At 37.4% G+C, this 22389-nt stretch overlaps 1 protein-coding gene across 1 annotated transcript in view; it reads left to right on the forward strand.

Moving 5' to 3' along the window:
* LOC5570160 (DNA-dependent protein kinase catalytic subunit) overlaps nucleotides 1-22389 on the forward strand; it is a 112490-nt gene that overhangs the window by 9753 nt on the left and 80348 nt on the right. The window contains exon 2 of the mRNA XM_021849074.1: nucleotides 18337-19001. Within this exon, the coding sequence (XP_021704766.1) occupies nucleotides 18337-19001 (665 nt within the window). The remainder of the gene's footprint in view (nucleotides 1-18336; nucleotides 19002-22389) is intronic.

The raw sequence follows: 22389 nt of genomic DNA on the forward strand, positions 1-22389 counted from the left end.
AAAACAAGTATTTATCGAGCAACGGACTCATGTTCCGTAACCGGTCGTTTGAGAACGTCGCGACCCATTGGAAGCCCACACAATAGAAACCTCAGCCAGCGCAGTTGCTGGCTAGTGTAGTGTGCTATTCCTATACCTAAAAAACAATGCGCTCTCGGGCTAGGCATTGGATATATATAGAAAGCGTTGTGTTTGGATGGGCATCTAATTCTTCCGAAAGAGGTGCACTTTGCGAAAGAGGACCACGTGATTATTGAGCTGAAATCGAATTCAGGTTAACTTCTGCGTTCATGAGTCCTCTCATGGCGTAGTGGTTAACGCGCCCCAACTAGAGATCGGGGAGTCGTGAGTTCGATTCTCACTGAGAAGACGTGTAACTTTTTCGCAAATCTTCACATCAATTTGTCCATCTAATCCAATTGCAAATTATATGTAATGTTTAGCTTTTCGGTAGTTGTTAAACTTCCACTCGGCTGGTTGGCCGTAAACCACGATTCATAATTAAAACAAGTATTTATCGAGCAACGGACTCATGTTCCGTAACCGGTCGTTTGAGAACGTCGCGACCCATTGGAAGCCCACACAATAGAAACCTCAGCCAGCGCAGTTGCTGGCTAGTGTAGTGTGCTATTCCTATACCTAAAAAACAATGCGCTCTCGGGCTAGGCATTGGATATATATAGAAAGCGTTGTGTTTGGATGGGCATCTAATTCTTCCGAAAGAGGTGCACTTTGCGAAAGAGGACCACGTGATTATTGAGCTGAAATCGAATTCAGGTTAACTTCTGCGTTCATGAGTCCTCTCATGGCGTAGTGGTTAACGCGCCCCAACTAGAGATCGGGGAGTCGTGAGTTCGATTCTCACTGAGAAGACGTGTAACTTTTTCGCAAATCTTCACATCAATTTGTCCATCTAATCCAATTGCAAATTATATGTAATGTTTAGCTTTTCGGTAGTTGTTAAACTTCCACTCGGCTGGTTGGCCGTAAACCACGATTCATAATTAAAACAAGTATTTATCGAGCAACGGACTCATGTTCCGTAACCGGTCGTTTGAGAACGTCGCGACCCATTGGAAGCCCACACAATAGAAACCTCAGCCAGCGCAGTTGCTGGCTAGTGTAGTGTGCTATTCCTATACCTAAAAAACAATGCGCTCTCGGGCTAGGCATTGGATATATATAGAAAGCGTTGTGTTTGGATGGGCATCTAATTCTTCCGAAAGAGGTGCACTTTGCGAAAGAGGACCACGTGATTATTGAGCTGAAATCGAATTCAGGTTAACTTCTGCGTTCATGAGTCCTCTCATGGCGTAGTGGTTAACGCGCCCCAACTAGAGATCGGGGAGTCGTGAGTTCGATTCTCACTGAGAAGACGTGTAACTTTTTCGCAAATCTTCACATCAATTTGTCCATCTAATCCAATTGCAAATTATATGTAATGTTTAGCTTTTCGGTAGTTGTTAAAATTTTTGGTTTTGGATTTGTTATAAATGTTATATTACCTAAGATCCAAAAGTATAAGGTGTAGATATCCACTCCTAGCTACTCTAAAACTGATTATAATTTTTTGAAACTTGTGCGATATTCTCAGTAATCATTCTTAAGGAAGTTATGTTGAAAAAAAATGTAATTTATTGTTCGACTTACCGAATATTTAAGCAAAAACATGGGAAAGTGGTATATTTCCTAAATTTACTTTGATTTCAAATATGTCCGCTTATAAATTTTCCAAATGTACTCTACTGCATCTGAACAACACAACGAAGAGCTTACGTAATCATCTAGTCCATTAAAAATTAATTTTGAATGTTGTATATTTCTTTTTTGTTAGGTGTACGAATATGGAATTGGGTCAATTATAGACACAAACTCAATACTTTCCCATTATTCCAAAGATTTAAGCAAATGAATACAGTTTGTCATTGCCAAATAATAGATGACACCTATGACCTTCGTTATTGATAAAGTATACCGAAGTCCATGCACCATTCATTAGTTTTATACCAACTTGATATGAAAGCAGTGCCCCGTACGAAAATGAAATTGAGTCACTGCACAGTATGTAATGTAAACAGCATAATGGACAAAGTTAAACATCATTATTATTTTTCGACACGCAATAAATTTAAAAATTATAGTAATGTACAGCTAGATAAGAAATATTATAATAAACATTTATAGATAATAAATATTATAATAAATAGATAAATAAATAATACATATTTCAGTGAATCCAGGTGTAAATTCTTGTCTCTCCAGAGATTGCTACGCGGGTACTCCATATGTTCTCACGACAGATTTTTTTTTTTCTCAATTTGTCGCATGAAATACCTCTGCAGATCAACGTTGATATATCCATTAATTTTTTTTTTAATTTAATTATCAGTAATTTCTGTACTATTCCTCTTCCAAAGATATCCTAGAGTCCAGCAATTCTTCGAGAAAGAAAAAAATGCAATGTAAGTTACACACAATTGAGTAAGTTTCCTTAGCTTCTTTTAGCATGATTTCTTCTTCTCTTTTTAAAGTATATGACACATGAAAAGATCCGTAAGCATCCTTGTGCGTCGTGAAGTTTCTTTTAAACACGATTTTTTTTTTTTTCAGAATCATGTAATCGAGAAACGGCGACTTTTACAAAAAATGTGATGACTCATAGATACAGTCAATTCTTCATAACTTGATATCGAAGGGACTATAAAACTCCAGGGCTGTTACAACAGCCGCAAATTCAGCGATTCTCGCGGATTTCGCGGATTTGTAGCGGATTTATTCCGCCAAACGCGACAATCGCGAATATCTATCGCAAAAATCGCGGATTTGCCAAATCACACCACGAAAATCACATACAAATCGATTAAACAGACACATTCAATTGTGTAGTTTTTAATTACGCAATTGCGATTTTACATCAGTTACAAAGTTTCTATTTCGCAGTGTCTTACAAAGTTTCTATTTCGCAGTGTCTTTGCAGTATGGAAACACTAAGAGTTGGTTTCTATTGTGGTCACCAAATTTCTATTTTGTAAACAACTTTATACAGTAAAATTTGGAAGCCTAAAACTATGGATCGTGGGCTTCAAATCCGTGCGATTAGTGTCGTCAGGCACTTAGGCGCATCGTGTCATGGGGTGTGGGTTCGATACCCGATTCAGTCATTGAAACTTTTCGTCAGGAATGTTTCTCGGCAGTGCCACTGGAGCATGCTTGTCCGTTGTCTAGTGTTAAGTTACAATCTGTGCAGCTAAATGGCTGAAGACGGTGTCCGTGTCTTTTATATCTGCCCTATTATTAAGATTTAAAAGACGTGAACTATTGAATCCTGTTTCATTAAATTTACTAGTGACATTTAAAAATCGATGATGTGGAGGCAAGACTATTACGATTTATTGGGGGTTACACTAAATATTTTTAAATCCAAACATTTAATAAAAAATAAAAAATGGGGGGTAGCAATTGTGTTTTAGAATATTTTTAACAGACTGTTTAAAACTAATAGCATTTCTAAGGTATCAAATGAATGTTTGCCCTTCAGTTCAATACCAGTCAAACGGCTAACCTTGCAAGCTTTTGGCGATCTAATATGAAATTATAAGGCCGAAAATTTGAATTGAGATTCACTATTACTTATGCGTCTGTTTGACATCATTTGTTTAATAATTAGATACATACAAGTCGTCAACAGAAACCTTGTTTGAAATGTACAAAACTCTTTACTTTTTGGACTTGCCGATGGTCAAGATAGTATAGACAAATATCAACTTGTTACATATTGAATTTAAAAGTTTGTTTCTCGCTTCTTGTTGTTTTCCCGTTTCAATGCCCTACAGGCACTAATGGAAAGATTTATGATATTCTCATTTTATTGATATCAAAAGTTCTGTTTTTTTTTTACATATGTGACTTAGCCCTAGAGTAAATGTGAGAAAGTTGAATGGTACACTATTGGAAAAATTGCTTTTAAATTATTAATTAATTAACTGTGACAATTTTTATAATGCGTCCAGATGATGTTTGGTTCGACTAACTACATGAATTGGGTACATTTCCATGAATACCGGATATGGTCAATTGCTTTCTCGATCTTATCATAACCAACTGAAGTATTTTATTCACTATAAAATTGATTAAATGTTGTTGTGTAGCATGACTTCGATTTACCAAATGATTGAATTGATCACCTATCTGGGAGTCTCAAAATCTGGGGACCACTGTTACCTGAGATAATTGAAGTCGTTTCTGATTAGTTCTTTATAACGTTTTGCACCTTTTACTTCGCGTACCGTGGTCAACGTTTGATGTTATCCAATCATGAACAAAACTTTCAATTAGAGTTCCGCTACAAATAGTGGATAAGCCGAAAACAAAAAAATCACTACAAAATAATGAAAAGTCTCATGAAGAGTTAATCGTTTTATGTCAAACAAAAGATTTCAACATCAAAAAGGAAAACAGTATGAACAAAAAAGGATAATTATTTTCGTATGTGGCATTGTTTGAGCCACTATTTGTACTTGTGTTTCGAACAAAATATTGGATTTAGGTTTTAGGTCAGATGATAAGCTAAAATTTTGAATATTCTTTTGGACGGAGAATATTATATGTCATTTTTCATCGGAAATGTACGTTTTGACCTACTGTTTGAAGTTTAAACAGCTGGTACTTCCTTAACTATTGGTGCAGGTATCCTAGATTAATATCTTTGAGTATTTTTTTTGCCGCGGATTGGCGCCTCTAGCCGCGGATCAAGCTTTGGTAGTCGCGATTTTCGCGGATAAGATTTTGAACTTATTGTAACAGCCCTAAGGTTCCTCCAGTTCTAGTACACAAAACCAATGCAAATGCAATCCAAGGGACCAGTTACGCCATGAAAATCATCATCTACTATGGCTTTCTAACTTGATATCGAGATACGGTGTTCGCCCTCTCAGAAGCTCAGAAATAAGCGCAGCAATTCACGTTTGACAAATGTCTTCTTCTTCTTCTTCTTTTCTGGCGTTACGTACCCACTGGGACAGAGCCTGCTTCTCAGCTTAGTGTTCTTATGAGCACTTCCACAGTTATTAACTGAGAGCTTACTATGCCAATACCATTTTTGCATGCGTATATCGTGTGGCTGGTACGAAGATACTCTATGCCCTGGGAAGTCGAGAAAATTTCCAACCTGAAAAGATCCTCGACCGGTGGGATTCGAACCCACGACCCTCAGCTTCGTCTTGCTGAATTGCTGCGCGTTTACCGCTACGGCTATCTGGGCCCCTTGACAAATGTCATTTCGGAGAAATAAAATGAGTTTATCGATATCGCCCAAACAAATCAAGTACCGTCAAACGGGGTGACTTGCAACGGCGGGGTGACTTGCAACACTAGTACTGATACGCGCTTTTTGGATGTTTACTCTATAAATAAACAAAACTGTCAACTGTTGTCATAACTCATCCTTTGTTTACACAGTAATGCTTGTGTTTGCTAGTTGTCACAGCAAAATTATTAACATTTTATACTTTTCTCCCATTGATAGTGCACTTAGTCGTTTGAGTTAATATTTCATCGTCAATAATCGTAAGTTCGTGTGAGAAATTCATAAATAATTCAACACAAACGGTCTGTGATTGAGTTTCGGCATCTAATCAGAGAAACAATAGTAAAGAAATAATAAACAAAACAAATTGTTTCACTTTTGAAAAATCATTTTTTTCTGAAATGCCACCCTCCGCGGGGTGACTTGCAACAGTAGAAAAGAAACTCTTTTTTATTCATAAAGTTGTTAGATTGCTTTCTGTATTGAATTCATTCCCGTTTTAATATCACAGGAGGACCTCACCGACCGGAAAGATGCCGAGGACATACAAAAAGCCTTTCGGAAGTCGCCCGTATGCTAATTTTTCGAAGGAAACTCTGGAAAAAGCGGTGCTGGAAATCCAAAAGAACAATGTATCGATTCGTGATGCTGCCCAGAAATACAGCTTATGTCCATCTACCGTATCACGGCACTTAAAGAAGGAAGGTGGTGAAAAGCGAGTTTACGGTGGACAAACGGTGTTGTCTCGCCAAGACGAACAAACGCTGGTGGAAGGCCTATTATTAGCTGCGGAGTGGGGAATGCCTTTCCAGAGAAGTGATCTGAAATCCATCGTGAAGGGATTCCTGGATGACCAAGCTAGAAAAGAGAACCGTTTCAAAGACAACACTCCTGGCGACGATTGGTGCACGTTCTTCTTGAAGCGCCACACAAATCTGTCGAACAGATTGTCGGAAAATATCAAGAGATCCCGGGCCGCCGTTTCGAATGAAACCATTTGCAGCTATTTTGAGAATATGAAGAAATCCGTCAAGGATGTGAAACCTGAACTCATCATCAACTACGACGAAACTAACCTCACGGATGATCCGGGACGTACGAAGGTCATCGTTCGGCGCGGTGCAAAGCATGCGGAGCGTATTCTCGATTCCACTAAAACAAGCACCTCCGCGATGTTTGCTGGAACGGCGTCGGGAATTCTGCTGCCCCCGTTCGTAGTGTACAAAAGTCGTTTTCTGTATGACACTTGGACAACAGGAGGGCCTCAACACACTGTGTACGGATGCTCCAAAAGTGGTTGGTTCGACAATGATTTGTTTGAGAAGTGGTTTTTTAAGGTGGCATTGCCACACTTCAAAAAACACGATCCCGAGGATTGCCAAGCTCCAAAAATCCTTATCGGTGATAACCTGGCAAGTCATCTGTCTATGCGAGTAATACAAACATGCCAGGAATACATCATAAGATTTGTATTTCTTCCGCCGAATAGCACGCATCTTTGCCAACCACTTGACGTAGCGTTCTTCCGCCCTTTGAAAATCAAATGGAGGAAAGTTCTTCTGGAATATAAGGCGAAATTCTCTGGAACAGTACCGAAACATTTGTTTCCCGGACTTCTTAAGAAGACGGTCGAAAGATTGGACAATGCTGCTGGCAGTTTACGTTCTGGATTCCGTACAACCGGAATATATCCTTTGAATCCTCAACAGGTGCTCAGGAAGCTACCGGAAGCCAGGAAAGAAACAGAAACTGGAGCTGAAAAGTCCTGGTCCAATGCTTTCGTCAACGTTCTCAAGGATGCTCGATTCGGAAAATCTCCGGATGTAGCACCGGCTCGTAAAAAACGAATCCTCACTGAACCGGGTGGTGTTGTGACGACTGAAGATTTACCACAACAGATTCCAGTGAATCAACAGTTGCCAAGCGTACAAAAAAGTACAAAGATGACCCAATGAATGAGCCAGCCAAGAAAAAGAAACGTAATAAGGACCAACAAACTACCGTATCTAATGCAGGACCATCTAAGAATAACGAAAAGGTGATCAAAATGTTTTAAAAATGATTTTCTTTCAACTTACCTAAGCGTTGCAAGTCACCCCGCAGATGGGGTGACTTGCAACACCCTATATTTTGATGTTTTTCACTGAAGTATGAATTGCAATATTTTTTCGTATACTTATATTTGAGAGTACTAGTCCACATTAAAACTATGACGAAGAAAAATGAAAACAATATCGTTTATTTTCTAAGTTATTAAGAAAGATATCTGGAAAGTGTTGCAAGTCACCCCGTTTGACGGTACGTTTTTTTCTACCTTCTAATAAATGGATGAAATCTAAGAGTTATCCCGTTTTAAATTAAACTAACATTGGGCAGGGTCCAATAAGAAAAGCCGAATTTCCTACCGTCGTTTGCCATAATTTCGCATAAATATCGTCATTTATCGATCGTCGTCTCAACACCGAGTTGAGGTTATGTTCAAAAGATTCGAACATGTCCGCCACTGGAGTACACCGTCGCCGTCGCGAGCTCCTCCATCGCTGCCGAAAAAAACAGTATACCGTCGTTACTACACCGCCACCGTCGCACAGTGATTTTTTTTGCCGATTTTGTGATCGTAATGGAATAGCGTCTAAACCGTTGGTTTTAGCGAAAAAGTTTGTTCAGGGAAGTTTCTTGATTTGTAAAAGCGCTTCTTTTGGTACTAGCGGCCAGGTGATTAAATCACCTAAAAGTGAGATAAAAAAATATTTTTTTTATCTGTTAAAGATAGACGGTCGGTGTCTTCAACAAAGTTGTAGCACATGTTAATTCAAGACACTTTGTCGAAGACACCAATTTTCTATCTCTAATACATTACAAGATATGTCATTTTTTCTTAAAATTACCCTTGAAAATCAAAATTTTAGTATAACTTTTTTCAAACATTTTTGACATTTTTTGTGCCTTCTACAAAGTTGTTCATCTACCAAAACTACACGTTTTTGCTGAACATTGCAACCTGCTATCTCTTATGGTAAAATAGTTATTTCTAAATAATCGATTTTTATGGGGCATTTTTGGACTAATAGCATTAGTTTGGACGCAGATTGACGCACTTGGCGATTTGCGATTTTGAAAGGGCTATTTTATGACTTTCAATTGACACAAAGAACTTTTGGCCAGAAGCGGTCTATTGATTGCTATGTTTTAACTAGTTAAACCATAAAAATGCATTTAATTGCGGTTTCACGACATTTTATCGTTTTCATTACGTTATTTCATATGAAACATATTGCATTTGATACGTTATGGTAATTTTCAATATATTTTTATTTACTCCTTCACATACAGACATCATTTAGCATGGAAATGTTTTTCTTTTTTATTTTTGTTTGAGTCATAACGTTTCATCAAACTTATGACTCTTCATAGAGCGTTACGTAATTTGTGAACGATGCCATTTGTTTGTCACGCAACTATTATTTGTTAGTGACAGAGCGTAACATACTTGCTTATTTCAAAATCTCGCGGTACGCAACATGGCTAATAAACAATCCTCACTGCTTTCTTTTCCACGTTCCCTCCTACTTCAAGCTTCGGTCTGTTTTGCCGGTAAACAAATTAAACAAACAAATAAAAATGATTAATCATTGTAATAAGGAATGGTACAACTAAATTTTAATAAAATTTATAGTTGTATTTGTTAAACCAAACATTTTTCAACAGCTCTCACTGAATTCACGGAGTTTTTAATAGTTATAACAGAATTCAAAAACATGCACTGAAGTTGAAGTTCTGATTCATGTGCAGTTGGCGCTCACTGGTACAGTTTTATTTTAAATCAGCAAATACTTTGTCTGCATTAGTATTAGTGAAATATACATTCAGTATAGAAATGTCGGCACACATATTATTCACAATCAGTTTTGTTTGAATTTTGTCCCTACATCATAAAAGAATGTGTATAATACAAAAACGATTTTAATTAGCTATGTCGCGTGTCGTGAGATTTTGGAAGGAACAAGGACATTACATGGTAGCAACAAAAATAAAAATTGCGTGACAATCAAATGGCATCGTTCACAAATTACGTAACGCTCTATGGAGAGTAAAAAGTTGGGTCAAACGTTATGACTTCAACAAAAATAAAAAAGAAAAACATTTCCATGCTAAATGATGTCTGTAGGTGAGGGAATAAATTAAAAATAATGAAAATGCCCATAACGTATCATATGCAGCATGTGTCAAATGAAATAACGCAATGAAAATGAGAAAAAAGTCGTAAAACCGCAATTAAATGCATTTTTATGGTTTAACTAGTTAAAACAAAACAATCAATAGACCGCTTCTGGCCAAAAGTTCTTTATGTCATTTGAAAGTCATAAAGTAGCCCTTTCAAAATCAAAAATCGCTAAGTGCGTCAATCTGCGTCCAAACTAATGCTATTGGTCCAAAAAAGCCCCATAAAAATCGCTTGTTTAGAAATAACTGTTTTACCATAAGAGATAGCAAGTTGCAATGTTCAGCAAAAACATGTAGTTTTGGTAGATGAACAACTTTGTAGAAGGAACAGAAAATATCAAAAATGTTAGAAAAAAGTTATACTAAAATTTTGATTTTCAAGGGTAATTTTAAGAAAAAATGACATATCTTGTAATGTATTGGAGATAGAAATTTGGTATCTTCGACAAAGTGTCTTGAATTAACATGTGCTACAACTTTGCTGAAGACACCGACCGTCTATCTTCAACAGATAAAAAAAATATTTTTTTATCTCACTTTTAGGTGATTTAATCACCTGGCCGCTAGTACCAAAAGAAGCGCTTTTACAAATCAAGAAACTTCCCTGAACAAACTTTTTCGCTAAAAACAACGGTTTAGACGCTATTCCATTTCGATCACAAAATCGGCAAAAAAAATCACTGTGCGTCGCCGCCGCGTACGTGGGAGAAAAACAAGCAAAGGATTGAGATAGACACTCAGACAGCTGGAGTAGGCCCTAGTTCCGTCTACCCCTGGCGACATGTTAAAACTCGAGCATTGATCTTATCCAGTATGCAACGGATATACTCTTTTGTGAAAAAGTTCAATCCTGTAACAAAATCTTTATCGGAACTGGAGATAAGATTGGAGACCCTCGATAGCATCTACACAAAGTTCAACACCGTTCAAGATTCCATCATCACAGTTGCTGAAACAGAACAAATGCTGCAGGATGCTGAACAGATGTCTGAGCAATTTTGAAATCTTTGCATTATCTTTGCAGAGCAGAAGGAAATCAGTCGGTTCAGGGTACATTGCAGGTGGCAGATGAACGAACCGCCTTTAAACTTAAACTTCCGTTCAGCGATTCATTCACGGCTATAATACACGAAAATCGTGGCCTTTCAGAAATTCAAAAATTCCATTATCTGAAATCGTCTTTGAGAAGACTAGCGTTGGAGATAATCCATTAGACTGGCCCAGCTTAGTATGGGAGAAAAATAAAGTTGTATAATTCCACGGGACACCCACCAGGATTATTCTTCAGGGTTAGAAGAAGACTTCCTGAAAGTTTCAGCGCATTTGGTCGTTCCATGAGCTGGCGCAATTGAATTGAAGTTAATATGGGATTTTCAGCTCAAACATATAGGAAACAGCACATCATCTCCTGTTTGAATCAGGAAAATAGTTGATCGCGTTCAATTGAACCCAGAATGTCAAAAACACAACTTGATACCATAGCAAACAATATTGTAGAAGGTTGTATGATGATTAAAATTGATAAAGTTGGTGTTTTAACTATCTGAAGTAGATTTGCAATATTGCTTAGTATTCCTTTAACTAAGCTGAATAGTAGCCACTATGCGCATCATAGCCACCTATGACGCTGGGCGAGCTGCGGCACAAGGTGCATGCACATATGTAATTGTACAGGAGTGCTGATCTAAGCCTAACTTTCAACAACTGAAAGCTAAATGAAAATGAGCTTACATCTAGATACAATATCTAGCGTATCAACTAGTAAATTTGTCATTCTGGGCTCAATTGAACGCGATTAACTAGTGTACGAGACGAAACAGTGACATAGGCTCAATTTGCAATATATTTGAGACGAATATTCCATACAAACCTCGAATGGAATGCGCCAGCTGGGGGAGCAATCAAATGAGTTGAAATTTTGAGAGAGCTTTTTTCTTACCCTAAGGCACATGTTTAGGGGGTGCCCCGTTGAATTTTACAACTTTTTTGTTTAAGGGCCAGTCTAATAATCCATACACATGAGACTACCTCGGAAAACTACATTTTTCTAGGGGTTTACTGAAGAATCGGCGTCAGACAAAGACTTACGTAAGCTGCATACTGATTTTAATAAACATGTAGCTGTTATCAACCAATATGGGATTTCCACACAAGCTTGCGACAAGATAGTTGTAATTATGATGTCTTAAAAATTGGATCCATTAACGTATATGGAATGGAAAAAAACGACACAAGCCCAACAAATTTGCCATCGCTGGCCAGCTTCAATCGTTTTCTGGAGAGACGCTGTCAGACACTGGAGGCCCGTGAAGTTAGTCGATTCAGTCAACTTAACATCGGCTCGTATATCAAACCGAGCATTCGAACAGCAGCTCGACCAACGCTTCCCACCACAAATGTTATGTCTTGTTTGTTGGAATGCCCAACACCTCATCCACAAAACAGGACTATGTGAAAGCCAAGGAACAACTTGGCAAAGTAGAAGGCAAAAGAGACACTAAGTCGTGTCAGAATGAAGTGTTTTTTTACAGGCAACATGAATATATCTGATGATATTATTCGATACGCGATGGATTCCGAGGATGAATACGAGGCGAAAAGACGTATTGTTGCTAAGGGAAAAGTGACCTACGCAGCCGTCCTTCAGAGCGGAAAAGCTGACGCAAGAAAAGTTCCGCGATTAAGAGGACATTGCAGCAGTGGAGAGACCAACACCAAGCCTAAGGCCCAAGAAAGCCAAGAAAAAGGAGCCACGGGATAGAAACCAGGCAGTGCACCCACAGGAGTAACGAGAAAACCGAAAACAGCGAAACGTAGGAATTTAGACAAGGCTCTCGTTATCAAAACGGAGGAAGCAAAATACGCCGAGGTTCTGAAGACGATGCGAAGCACGGAGAAGTTATCGCCATTGGGCGTAGATGTGCGGAGCATAAGGTGGACTGGTGAAATTCTCCTAGTCATAAAGAAGGACGCCAAGCAAAAGTGAGCAGTCTATAAGCAACTGGCACAAGAAGTACTTGGCGACGAGGTTGATGTAAGATCTCTGACTGCAGAAGCAACTCTCCAGTGTCAAAATCTGGATGAGGTCACCGAAGAAGGTCTCGGCTGCCCTTAAATAGCAGTTTGACATCGACGTAGCTAGTAAGGCCATCCACCTTAGAAAGGGCCCGCAGGGCACCCAGGTGACGGCGATCAGGCTGCCGGCTGTAGAGACCACCAAAGCGAAGAACTTGGGCAAACTCAAGGTAGGCTAGTCGGTTTGCCAGTTGAGCATACAACAGCCTCATGAAGTTTACTTCAAGTGATTCGGGATTTGCCATAAGTCTTGGAAACGCAATGGTCTGACAGAAGTAAGCTCTGCAGAAAATGCGGCACCGAAGGCCATAGGACAAACGATTGTAAGCAAATCTTCTTCTTCTTCTTTCTGGCGTTACGTCCCCACTGGGACAGAGCCTGCTTCTCAGATTAGTGTTCTTATGAGCACTTCCACAGTTATTAACTGAGAGCTTTCTTTGCCAATTGACCATTTTTGCATGTGTATATCGTGTGGCAGGTACGAAGATACTCTATGCCCTGGGAATCGAGAAAATTTCCTTTACGAAAAGATCCTCGACCAGCGGGATTCGAACCCACGACCCTCAGCATGGTCTTGCTGAATAGCTGCGCGTTTACCGCTACGGCTATCTGTAAGCAAATCTCTAAGTGCTTAATATGTGTCGACAGAGCAGACATCGGACATTTAACGGGTGGACCCAAATGTCCGGGCACTAGCGGAGTATCGAATAAGTTAAAACGGAAGCAACATAGTTCAATTCAAACCACTGCACAATGGTCCAAGAATCAGTTTTACGCGGAAAGATGCTTTTTGAGCTTTAGAATGAAACATTAGACAAAAACGGTCTTCTACAAAGTTGTTTGTATTAGTTAAGCCCTTTGTTTGGTGCTATTGAAAATTAGGGTGGACCATATTTTCATAGAAATTGTGTAACTAACTTTCTTATGTGTAGAAACTATATTATACATGCTTCAGCAAAGTTATAGACCATTCAATTTCAAGCAACTTCGCCAAAAAAAGTTTTTTTGTATCTCTTAAATTGACCGATTTAGAGCTTTTTTCCTGCAGTGACATGGTCCGAACAAAACTGGTTTTCTGGCTCTAGAGTTTTCAATTCAAATTTCTCATCAAAGTAGGATATGAAACACTTTTAGAGCTTTAAAAAATGCGTAATTTGGTGAGTGAAGAAATTCGCTATCTCCTTCCGTTTAGGAGTTATTGTTGTTTTTCTCTCAAAAACATGCCTACTTTGATTGTGAATATATCTGATTGGGGCAAACATAAAAAAATCTTTTGACGGCATTCAAAAGACAAAATAAAATTGTATATTATATCAAAAAAAATACAGATGTGTTATTTTTGTAACTCTAATAAAATGCCTTGAAAAACAAAGGATTTTAAGCAGAAAAACTTCGATAACTTTTGTACTAAAATAGATATCATAAATATTTTTGCATGAAAATTTGCGTTTTGTTAAGTTCTTAAAGTCGTTCATAGACCGCTTTGACGAGAAATCTGAAATAAGAAAGATAGGTCTCTAAAACTATTTTGAAGATTTTCATAGTATGTATTTCTTTATTATTTTGCATTTTTGCATGAAAATGAAATTTTTAGACAATAATGATCTTCTACAAAATTGTTTCTAAATATGTAAGCTTTTATACTGTGTCATTTGAAACTAGGGTGGTCCACAATATCCCACATATCATATAATCAACTTTTTTATTTGCAAAAATACTGGTATATGCTCTTAGGCAAAGCGGTAGAATTTGAAATTTTGATCAACTTTGCCAAAAAAAGTTTTTCTGTAGCTCAAAATTTGACCAATCTATAGCATTTTTTCCTAATCATCGCAGGGTGGTCCAACAAAAAAAAAAGTTTTTCAACTCTAGTTTTTTTTTAAATATTATTTACTCGTCAAAGTCGTCTATGAACTAGAACTTAACAAAACGCAAATTTTCATGCAAAAAGATTGTTGATATCTATTTTAGTTCAAAAGTTATTAAAGTGATAAAAAATATTTGACTTTCAAGACGTTTTATTAGAGTTACAAAAATAACACATCTGTAATTTTTTGCTATAATATACAATTTTATTTTGTCTTTTGAACGCCGTCAAAAGATATTTTTATGTTTGCCCCAATCAGAGATATTCACAATCAAAGTAGGCATGTTTTTGAGAGAAAAACAACAATAACTCCTAAACGGAAGGAGTTAGCGAATTTCTTCACTCACCAAATTACGAATTTTTTAAAGCTCTAAAAGTGTTTCATATCCTACTTTGATGAGAAATTTGAATTGAAAACTCTAGAGCCAGAAATCCAGTTTTGTTCGGACCACCCTATGTCATCGTAGGATAAAATCTCTAAATCGGTCAATTTAAGAGATACAAAAAAACTTTTTTTTGGCAAAGTTGCTTGAAATTGAATGGTCTATCACTTTGCTGAAGCATGTATAATATAATTTCTACAAATAAGAAAGTTAGTTACACAATTTCTATGAAAATGTGGTCCACCCTAATTTTCAATAAAACCAAACAAAGGGCTCAACTAATACAAACAATTTTGTAGAAGACCGTTTTTGTCTAATGTTTCATTCTAAAGCTCAAAAAGCATCTTTCCGCGTAAATCTGATTCCTGGACCATTGTGCAGTGGTTTGAATTGAACTATGTTGCTTCCGTTTTAACTTATTCGATACTCCGCTAGTGCCCGGACATTTGGCTTTAAGCTAAGTATGCTGTTTCGCTCAAGAAAAGTAAAGAAATTCCTTGACTGAAAGGGTCAAGAAATTTCCTACAGAGAGCCCCACGCTATGTCTGAACCAGACGATTATAAAAATCGAATGTACATCGGATTTTTTCTCGCTGGAGATCAGTATTTGGTCTATATTTTCATAATCGGAAGGTTTTAAAATATTCTATCGGTGAAATTTTTCCATACATTTTGTATGGGCTGAAATGCGTCGAAAACGTGATTTTCATGGGATTTAGTATGAAAAAAGTGGAAAAAGTGGAAAAAATCAAAATTTCACCGATGGAATATTTTAAAACTTTCCGATTATTAAAATATAACCCTAATACTAAACTCTAGCGAGAAAAAATCCGTTGTACATTCGATTTTTATAATCGTCTGGTTCAGACATAGCGTGAGCCCCCTTTGAAGTGACATTTCATCTCAACTGCGTACTGCGATAAGAAAAAAGTGATTTTCTTGACCATTTCTTGGGAGAAATTTTCCACGCATCGAGATAGGCAATTCCTTTTCTTGTCAGTAGCAAACCGGCCTTAAAGCTAAGTATGCTGTTTCGCTCAAGAAAAGTAAAGAAATTCCTTGACTGAATGGGTCAAGAAATTTCCTACAGAGAGCCTCCTTTGAAGTGACATTTCTTCTCAACTGCGTACTGCGATCAGAAAAATGTGATTTTCTTGACCATTTCTTGGAAGAAATTTTCCACGCATCGAGATAGGCGATTCCTTTTCTTGTCAGTAGCAAACTAGCCTTAAAGCTAAGTATGCTGTTTCGCTCAAGAAAAGTAAAGAAATTCCTTGACTGAAAGGGTCAAGAAATTTCCTACAGAGAGCCCCCTTTGAAGTGACATTTCTTCTCAACTACGTACTGCGATCAGAAAAAAGTGATTTTCTTGACCATTTCTTGGGAGAAATTTTCCACGCATCGAGATAGGCGATTCCTTTTCTTGTCAGTAGCAAACCGGCCTTAAAGCTCAAAATGCATCTTTCCGCGTAAAACTGATTCCTGGACCATAGTGCACTGTGATGTGTCGTAAAGTATGAGAAAATTATGCAGAAATCAGCACAAAATCAGGTTTTCAGGATGTGTGAAAATACCACACATGGTGTGTTGGTCCAGAAGAGCCTGACTTTGTGTAACTTTATTTTGAAGAGTACACAATTTCACAAAAGTGGTATACTCAATACTCAAGTTCCGAACCGCAGCCTGACGCAATGTCGTGATGAGATGTTGGTTTTTAGCATTCGATATATCGAATGGAATAATAATCCAACCAAACTACTTATGCAAAAATAGCAACTTAGGTAGTAACTGTGAAAGTGCTCTTAGTACAATAAGCTGAGATGCAGACTCCGTCCCAGTGGTGACGTAATGTCATGAAGAAAATATCTAATAAAACACAAAAATAGGAATCCAATATCGTATACAAGCATGGTATAAAGATAATTTACTACAATTACCATTTACCCATATTTTCAAACAAATCTAGAAAAATACAGTCAGTGACATAAGTTAGTAACCAAATGCTGTTTTCCATACAAAATGCCCAAGTTTGGGGTGCTGTATCTCAGCTTGTGGTAGTCCGAATTGGCTGAAATTTGGATGACGAACTACAAATAATTTCAAGTTTTGCCTGTAAGGGAATTATTACATTGCAGTCATTTTACATAGAGTTTCAGAGGGTTGTTTAAAGACAAAAGTAAGTAACCGAGAGACTTTTTAATTTAATTTGAAAACGGTAAGTTGTGGGTTGTTGGTCTGTTCAATTTCAGAAGTCACACAAATTTGCAGAACACACCAACCTTCCACGACTTAGGGGTTCCTGGGGTAATATGCACTACTTAAGGAAAACGTGCCTAAATGAATACTAAACAACATGTATGTAGTGTTTAAATATACGAATTTAGTTGGTTTGGGTTCACCCTACATGATGTTGAGCGAATTTTCATCATAATTACATTAGATTGTTGGAAAATTGAACTTTTTTCAAACACTACTTTTGCGTGAATTAGGATTGATGCGGGGCACGATGCACCGCTTTTAGGGCACAACGCACCACAACATTGAGGCATGACGCACCTAAACAAAGGGGCAGGATGCACCACAACATTGGGGTAAGATGCACTATCGTGTTTCAAACGTTATTTTATTTATCCTAAAAACACGATTTTTGGATGATTTTCGTCTACAAGATGATACAATTTTACATATATACCATAGTAAAGGCTTCAAATGACCTAACTTTTACATTTGTAGGTAATTTTGAAATGGATCGTTCTGCCCCGACTAATGGAGTGCATGTTGCCCCAACCGGGTGCTTAACAGAAAAAGTTGTGGAAAATAGAAATCGTTGTGTTATTTCGCCAAACCATGTCATCAACAACTTACCCAGTCTCTCATCATCTGTTTTATGGTGAAAGGTTGTAAAAATTCTCAATTCATCTCTTTCAAAACAACAATTGAAATAATCGGGAAAGTTACATCAGAATCGTGCTTTTCAAATTTATTGTTCTAACTCCCTGTTAAGAGTTTCAAAATGTATCAAATTCTCAGTGTGTCAACAATTTCCAACGTTTCATCAATCCGCAGAGTGTTTTTCTCTCAAAACTCTTTTATTTCAGAGAAATTGACAAGGTGCGTTTCGCCCCGACAGTGCATATTACCCCAGGAGCCCTACCGTTTTCGAATTAAATTAAAAAGTCTCTTGATTACTTACTTTTGTCTATGAACAACCCTCTGAAACTCTTTGTAAAATGACTGCAATGTAATAATTCCCTTACAGGCAAAACTTCAAGTTATTTGTAGTTCGTCATCCAAATTTCAGCCAACTCGAACTACCAGAAGCTGAGATACAGAACCCTAAACTTGGGCATTTTGTATGGGAAAACAGCATTTGGTTACTAACTTATGTCACTGACTGTATCTATATTGTTTAAATTTTGTACTTCCCTAGTTCACTGAAAACCCCCATTTGGAATATAATTTTTCTGTTCTTCTATCCACAGAGTACTACCTGGACACCTTGATCAACTCCCCGAACGGCATATTGTCGTTTCTTCAGCGCTCGATCAAAGCGTCCGGACGCTTCCAGAAGGTCAACGAAGAGATATTCGATCTGTTGCGTCGGGTAATCCAAAACACAGCCAGTTGGTTCGTAAATCCGTCGAAAGTGTCGTCCGCGAATGTGTCCGGTTCGTGCAGTCATCGTCGGTTAGTGCCCGGGAACGGGAACTGGGTACGGCCGTCATTCAAGATTTGCTCGTGTACAAATGTCTTGATGAACAGTACGACATGAGTCAACTTTTGGGGGAACTACTGGTGGTGTTCGATCAGCGGAGCAAGCTTACGAATCGTTTCCAGCAGTGCTTATTCGAGTTGATAGGGTTGATGGCAAAGGATTTTCCGGAGTGCGTCTCGGAATCGCGTCAGCGCAAAATTCTGGACAATATGATGCGCGTGGCCGAGGGTCAACTGTTGGAGGAGAATTATCCTTCGTTGATTTCGCTGGCTGGGGCGTTGCAGGGTTTGACCTATTTTCTTGTGAATTTCGCACCCGACGATGCCGAAGAGGGGCAAGAGCAACAGTTGAATCTGAAGAGGCGAATCTACCTGATCGTTAAGAAGCTATCGGACTGGGATGAAGCGGTGAAGGAGCGGCAAGCATTCAGAAGTAAGTGGCATTTTGATTTATATTACAGATACTTCAAGCCTACTCAGAGCGTCGCATAAAACATGTTTCGATCATTTTTGTTGCAGTCAACGTTAACTGATAATATATGAAAATGTTACCCGTAACGCGGATGGATCACCATTTCGTGGTGCACTGCGGGTATCTACCAACCTGAACACTAGTTTCATCTTGTTTGTCGGGTTAGGGTAATATGTTCTGGTAGTCCAAGGATTCGCAGTACAAAGTCCATGTTAATGGCGATAGTTTCTTAGCGTTTATCTGTTTTAACTAGCAGATGGTTGAACACAAGGGGCCCAGATAGCCGTAGCGGTAAACGCGCAGCTATTCAGCATCACCAAGCTGAGGGTTGTGGGTTCGAATCCCACTGGTCGAGGATCTTTTTGGGTTGGAAATTTTCTCGACTTCCCAGGGCATAGAGTATCTTCGTACCTGCCACACGATATACACATGCAAAAATGGTCATTGACATAGAAAGCTCTCAGTGAATAACTGTGGAAGTGCTCATAAGAACACTAAGCTGAGAAGCTTTGCTTTGCCCCCTTTTATGTAGCTCTCTTGGACTAAACTCAACAGCGAATCAAGGGTGAGACTAGAGTTCGTTGCATCGTCAAATATAGTAGCGATTTGATTCCTCAGAAATCAAATCGATTAGCTATGTTTGATAAGGGGCACACCTTCGTTAAGATGTATGTTTCTATGGAGAATGTGAATAGCGGGACCGTTTCATCTTTTTCAATTTTTATCAATCATTGAGGAATTAAAACGAAAATTGTACAGAAATCGATACATCATTATCTTATTTTATCTTATCTTATCTATCAATGAAAATTGAGTAATGTGACATGCATAGTATACAGTAAGAGTGCAGTATACCGTGACCTGCTCTAATTTCGTGTGTTGCCTAATACCGTGTATTTGGGAGTTATGTGGATTAGCATATTATATTATTTATTTTTCTAAATGATTGTCACAAACGTTTGCACATTAAGTAGTATTTAGAAATCCATGATAAACTTGAACTAAAGTTGCACACACAAACAAACAAAAATAATGTTAGAATGTAATCGCCTGGTGCCAACACACGGGCACCATATATTAGGGCACGGTTGCTTATGTGTTCCAAATACCGTGTTTCAGTTATAATTCCAAAATGGCGAAGTGAAATATATATTTTATTTCCCGAATCAATCATGCAAAGTTCAATACGTTGTTTGATACAAAAGTTTTATTTTTGATGCGCTTTGCTCGTTCAATTGAAAGATGTTTCAAAATGTGACCCGGCAGTCGGGGTCAGATGCACGGTATTTGGAACACTGGTACCGTTTTGACTCATATTCCGAACACTTAAGGTCAACAGTGACTTCAAATGCATCTGATAAGCATAAATTAACTGATAATTGTGAAAATTGCAATTTCTTCGCGAAGCCTAACTGTTAGCTGTTGAGTGTGCCTATAAAAATGTTTATTTAAGCTTGTTTAATATTGTTTTTACATAAAAGTATGGAACAACAATTTGTTTCAAATGCCGAACACTGTATTCATTCTGTCTCATATTCCGAACATCTTGATTCAAATTCCGAACAGCACGAATAAATCGAGTTCAAATGAATAATTTCGAAACAAATTTATCTGAGCTAGTTCTAGTGGTCTCGAACTAGAGAATCGTCACTACTCCCGAGGTATAAAACATATTGGAAGATGTTAAAATTGATTTGCAATGGGCTGCCATTTCCTGGTAGTTTCATGACATATTTCAGCGAAATATTTCAACCTAGTCGCCATACAAAAACGGAGTGTTCGGAATATGAGTCTGTTCGGAATTTGAGACAAAACGGTATGTTTGACAACATCAACTGTAACTATGGTTAAAATTTTCAAAATGATTCAAATCATATTTTTTATGCAAAGTATATAAAACGGTCTACTATATAAAACATGAAAGACTTGAAAATAATCATACGTTATTTTTATCTGATCGATTGAAACTTGAGTTTTTTTAACCTCGCGGTAATAGAGCATGTCACGGTAAATCTAAAAAATGTTTGTAGTGGCTTATCAAAACGGAATAAAACACTAGTTTTACGAGATTCCGGAGGCCGCAAATTGAGAACCACTGCTATATGATATGTTTGGTAGCTGTTCTGATACAATTTTGCAGAACGAACGCTTGAAATTTAGAATTGAAATGAAATATGTTAGTAGAGATTTGTTGTAACGTATGCGGTCCACTTTATTTCGTAAAGTTGTGAAATAGAAATTATGTAATGTTTTACGTCATATCAATGACGAGGTATATTGATACGATATTTCACATTGTTATGAAATTTAGCTTGTACACGTGTACACTTGTATTTGGTAATCGTAAATTTCATAACATTGTGAAATACCATCCCGACCAGTGGATTACAACAGAATTATAACAGATTTTGTTACTCAGTTAGTGCGTTTTTTTCTAGCAAAATATGTTATAATGTTGACTGATTATTAGTTAAAATAACAAAAAATATAACACAATTTCCTTTACACCAAACAAAATTAAAACAAAATATATTAAAATTTTACAAAAATGTAACTCATGATTGAAATCGAACAAACATATAACTCACTTTGTTATTATCCATAACAGAATTATAACAACATTTGTTGTTATCAATTGCCCTCAATTGTTTTATAACAAATTGTGTTATAATTATGTTTTAAATTAAAACAAATTGGAAACACCCTTTGTTATTAGAACTGATTTTGTTTTAATTATGTTATAATTTCCTCCATCAACAAAGTGCTTCTAACAAAAATGAAACAAAATTTGTTATTTGTAACAAATCTTGATATAATTGTGCTACAATTTTGATGTAATCCACTGGGCAGGATATGTGTAATGAAGTTTGCATGTTACTACTATATCGGCTCAAACTTTCAGCAGAATTTCATAACGTTGTGAAATACCATATGTGTCAACATCTAGCAAACTATTGTCCATTTCAAAATATGAAATACAGTCGACTTTCCACATCTCGATATCGAAGAGTATGCCAGGTCAAAGTGCAACAGGGCACTTTTTTGCTATCCCGGCTGTGTTGCTACTTCCTTAATTAGAGTTTTTATCACAGCTTGGAAATTGTTCATGAAATCTTTTTGTTGCAAATCTATTTATATTTATATTTGATGTATTTTTAATCAAATTTTCAGGAATTAAATAACTATATAGTAGCTAAGTTTTGGCATAATTTATTTATTGAATTTTCCTCCTTCAAGCTGAATGCTCGTACATTTCTCCTAACACTGCTCATGAGATCGATTTTGAGCGAGGCTCTGCCCATCTTTTTTACACAATTTCTCCCAGTTTTTCTTCAAAGCTTCATCGGTT

Source organism: Aedes aegypti, chromosome 3, assembly GCF_002204515.2.
Source record: "Aedes aegypti strain LVP_AGWG chromosome 3, AaegL5.0 Primary Assembly, whole genome shotgun sequence".
Taxonomy (NCBI): Eukaryota; Metazoa; Arthropoda; class Insecta; order Diptera; family Culicidae; genus Aedes; species Aedes aegypti.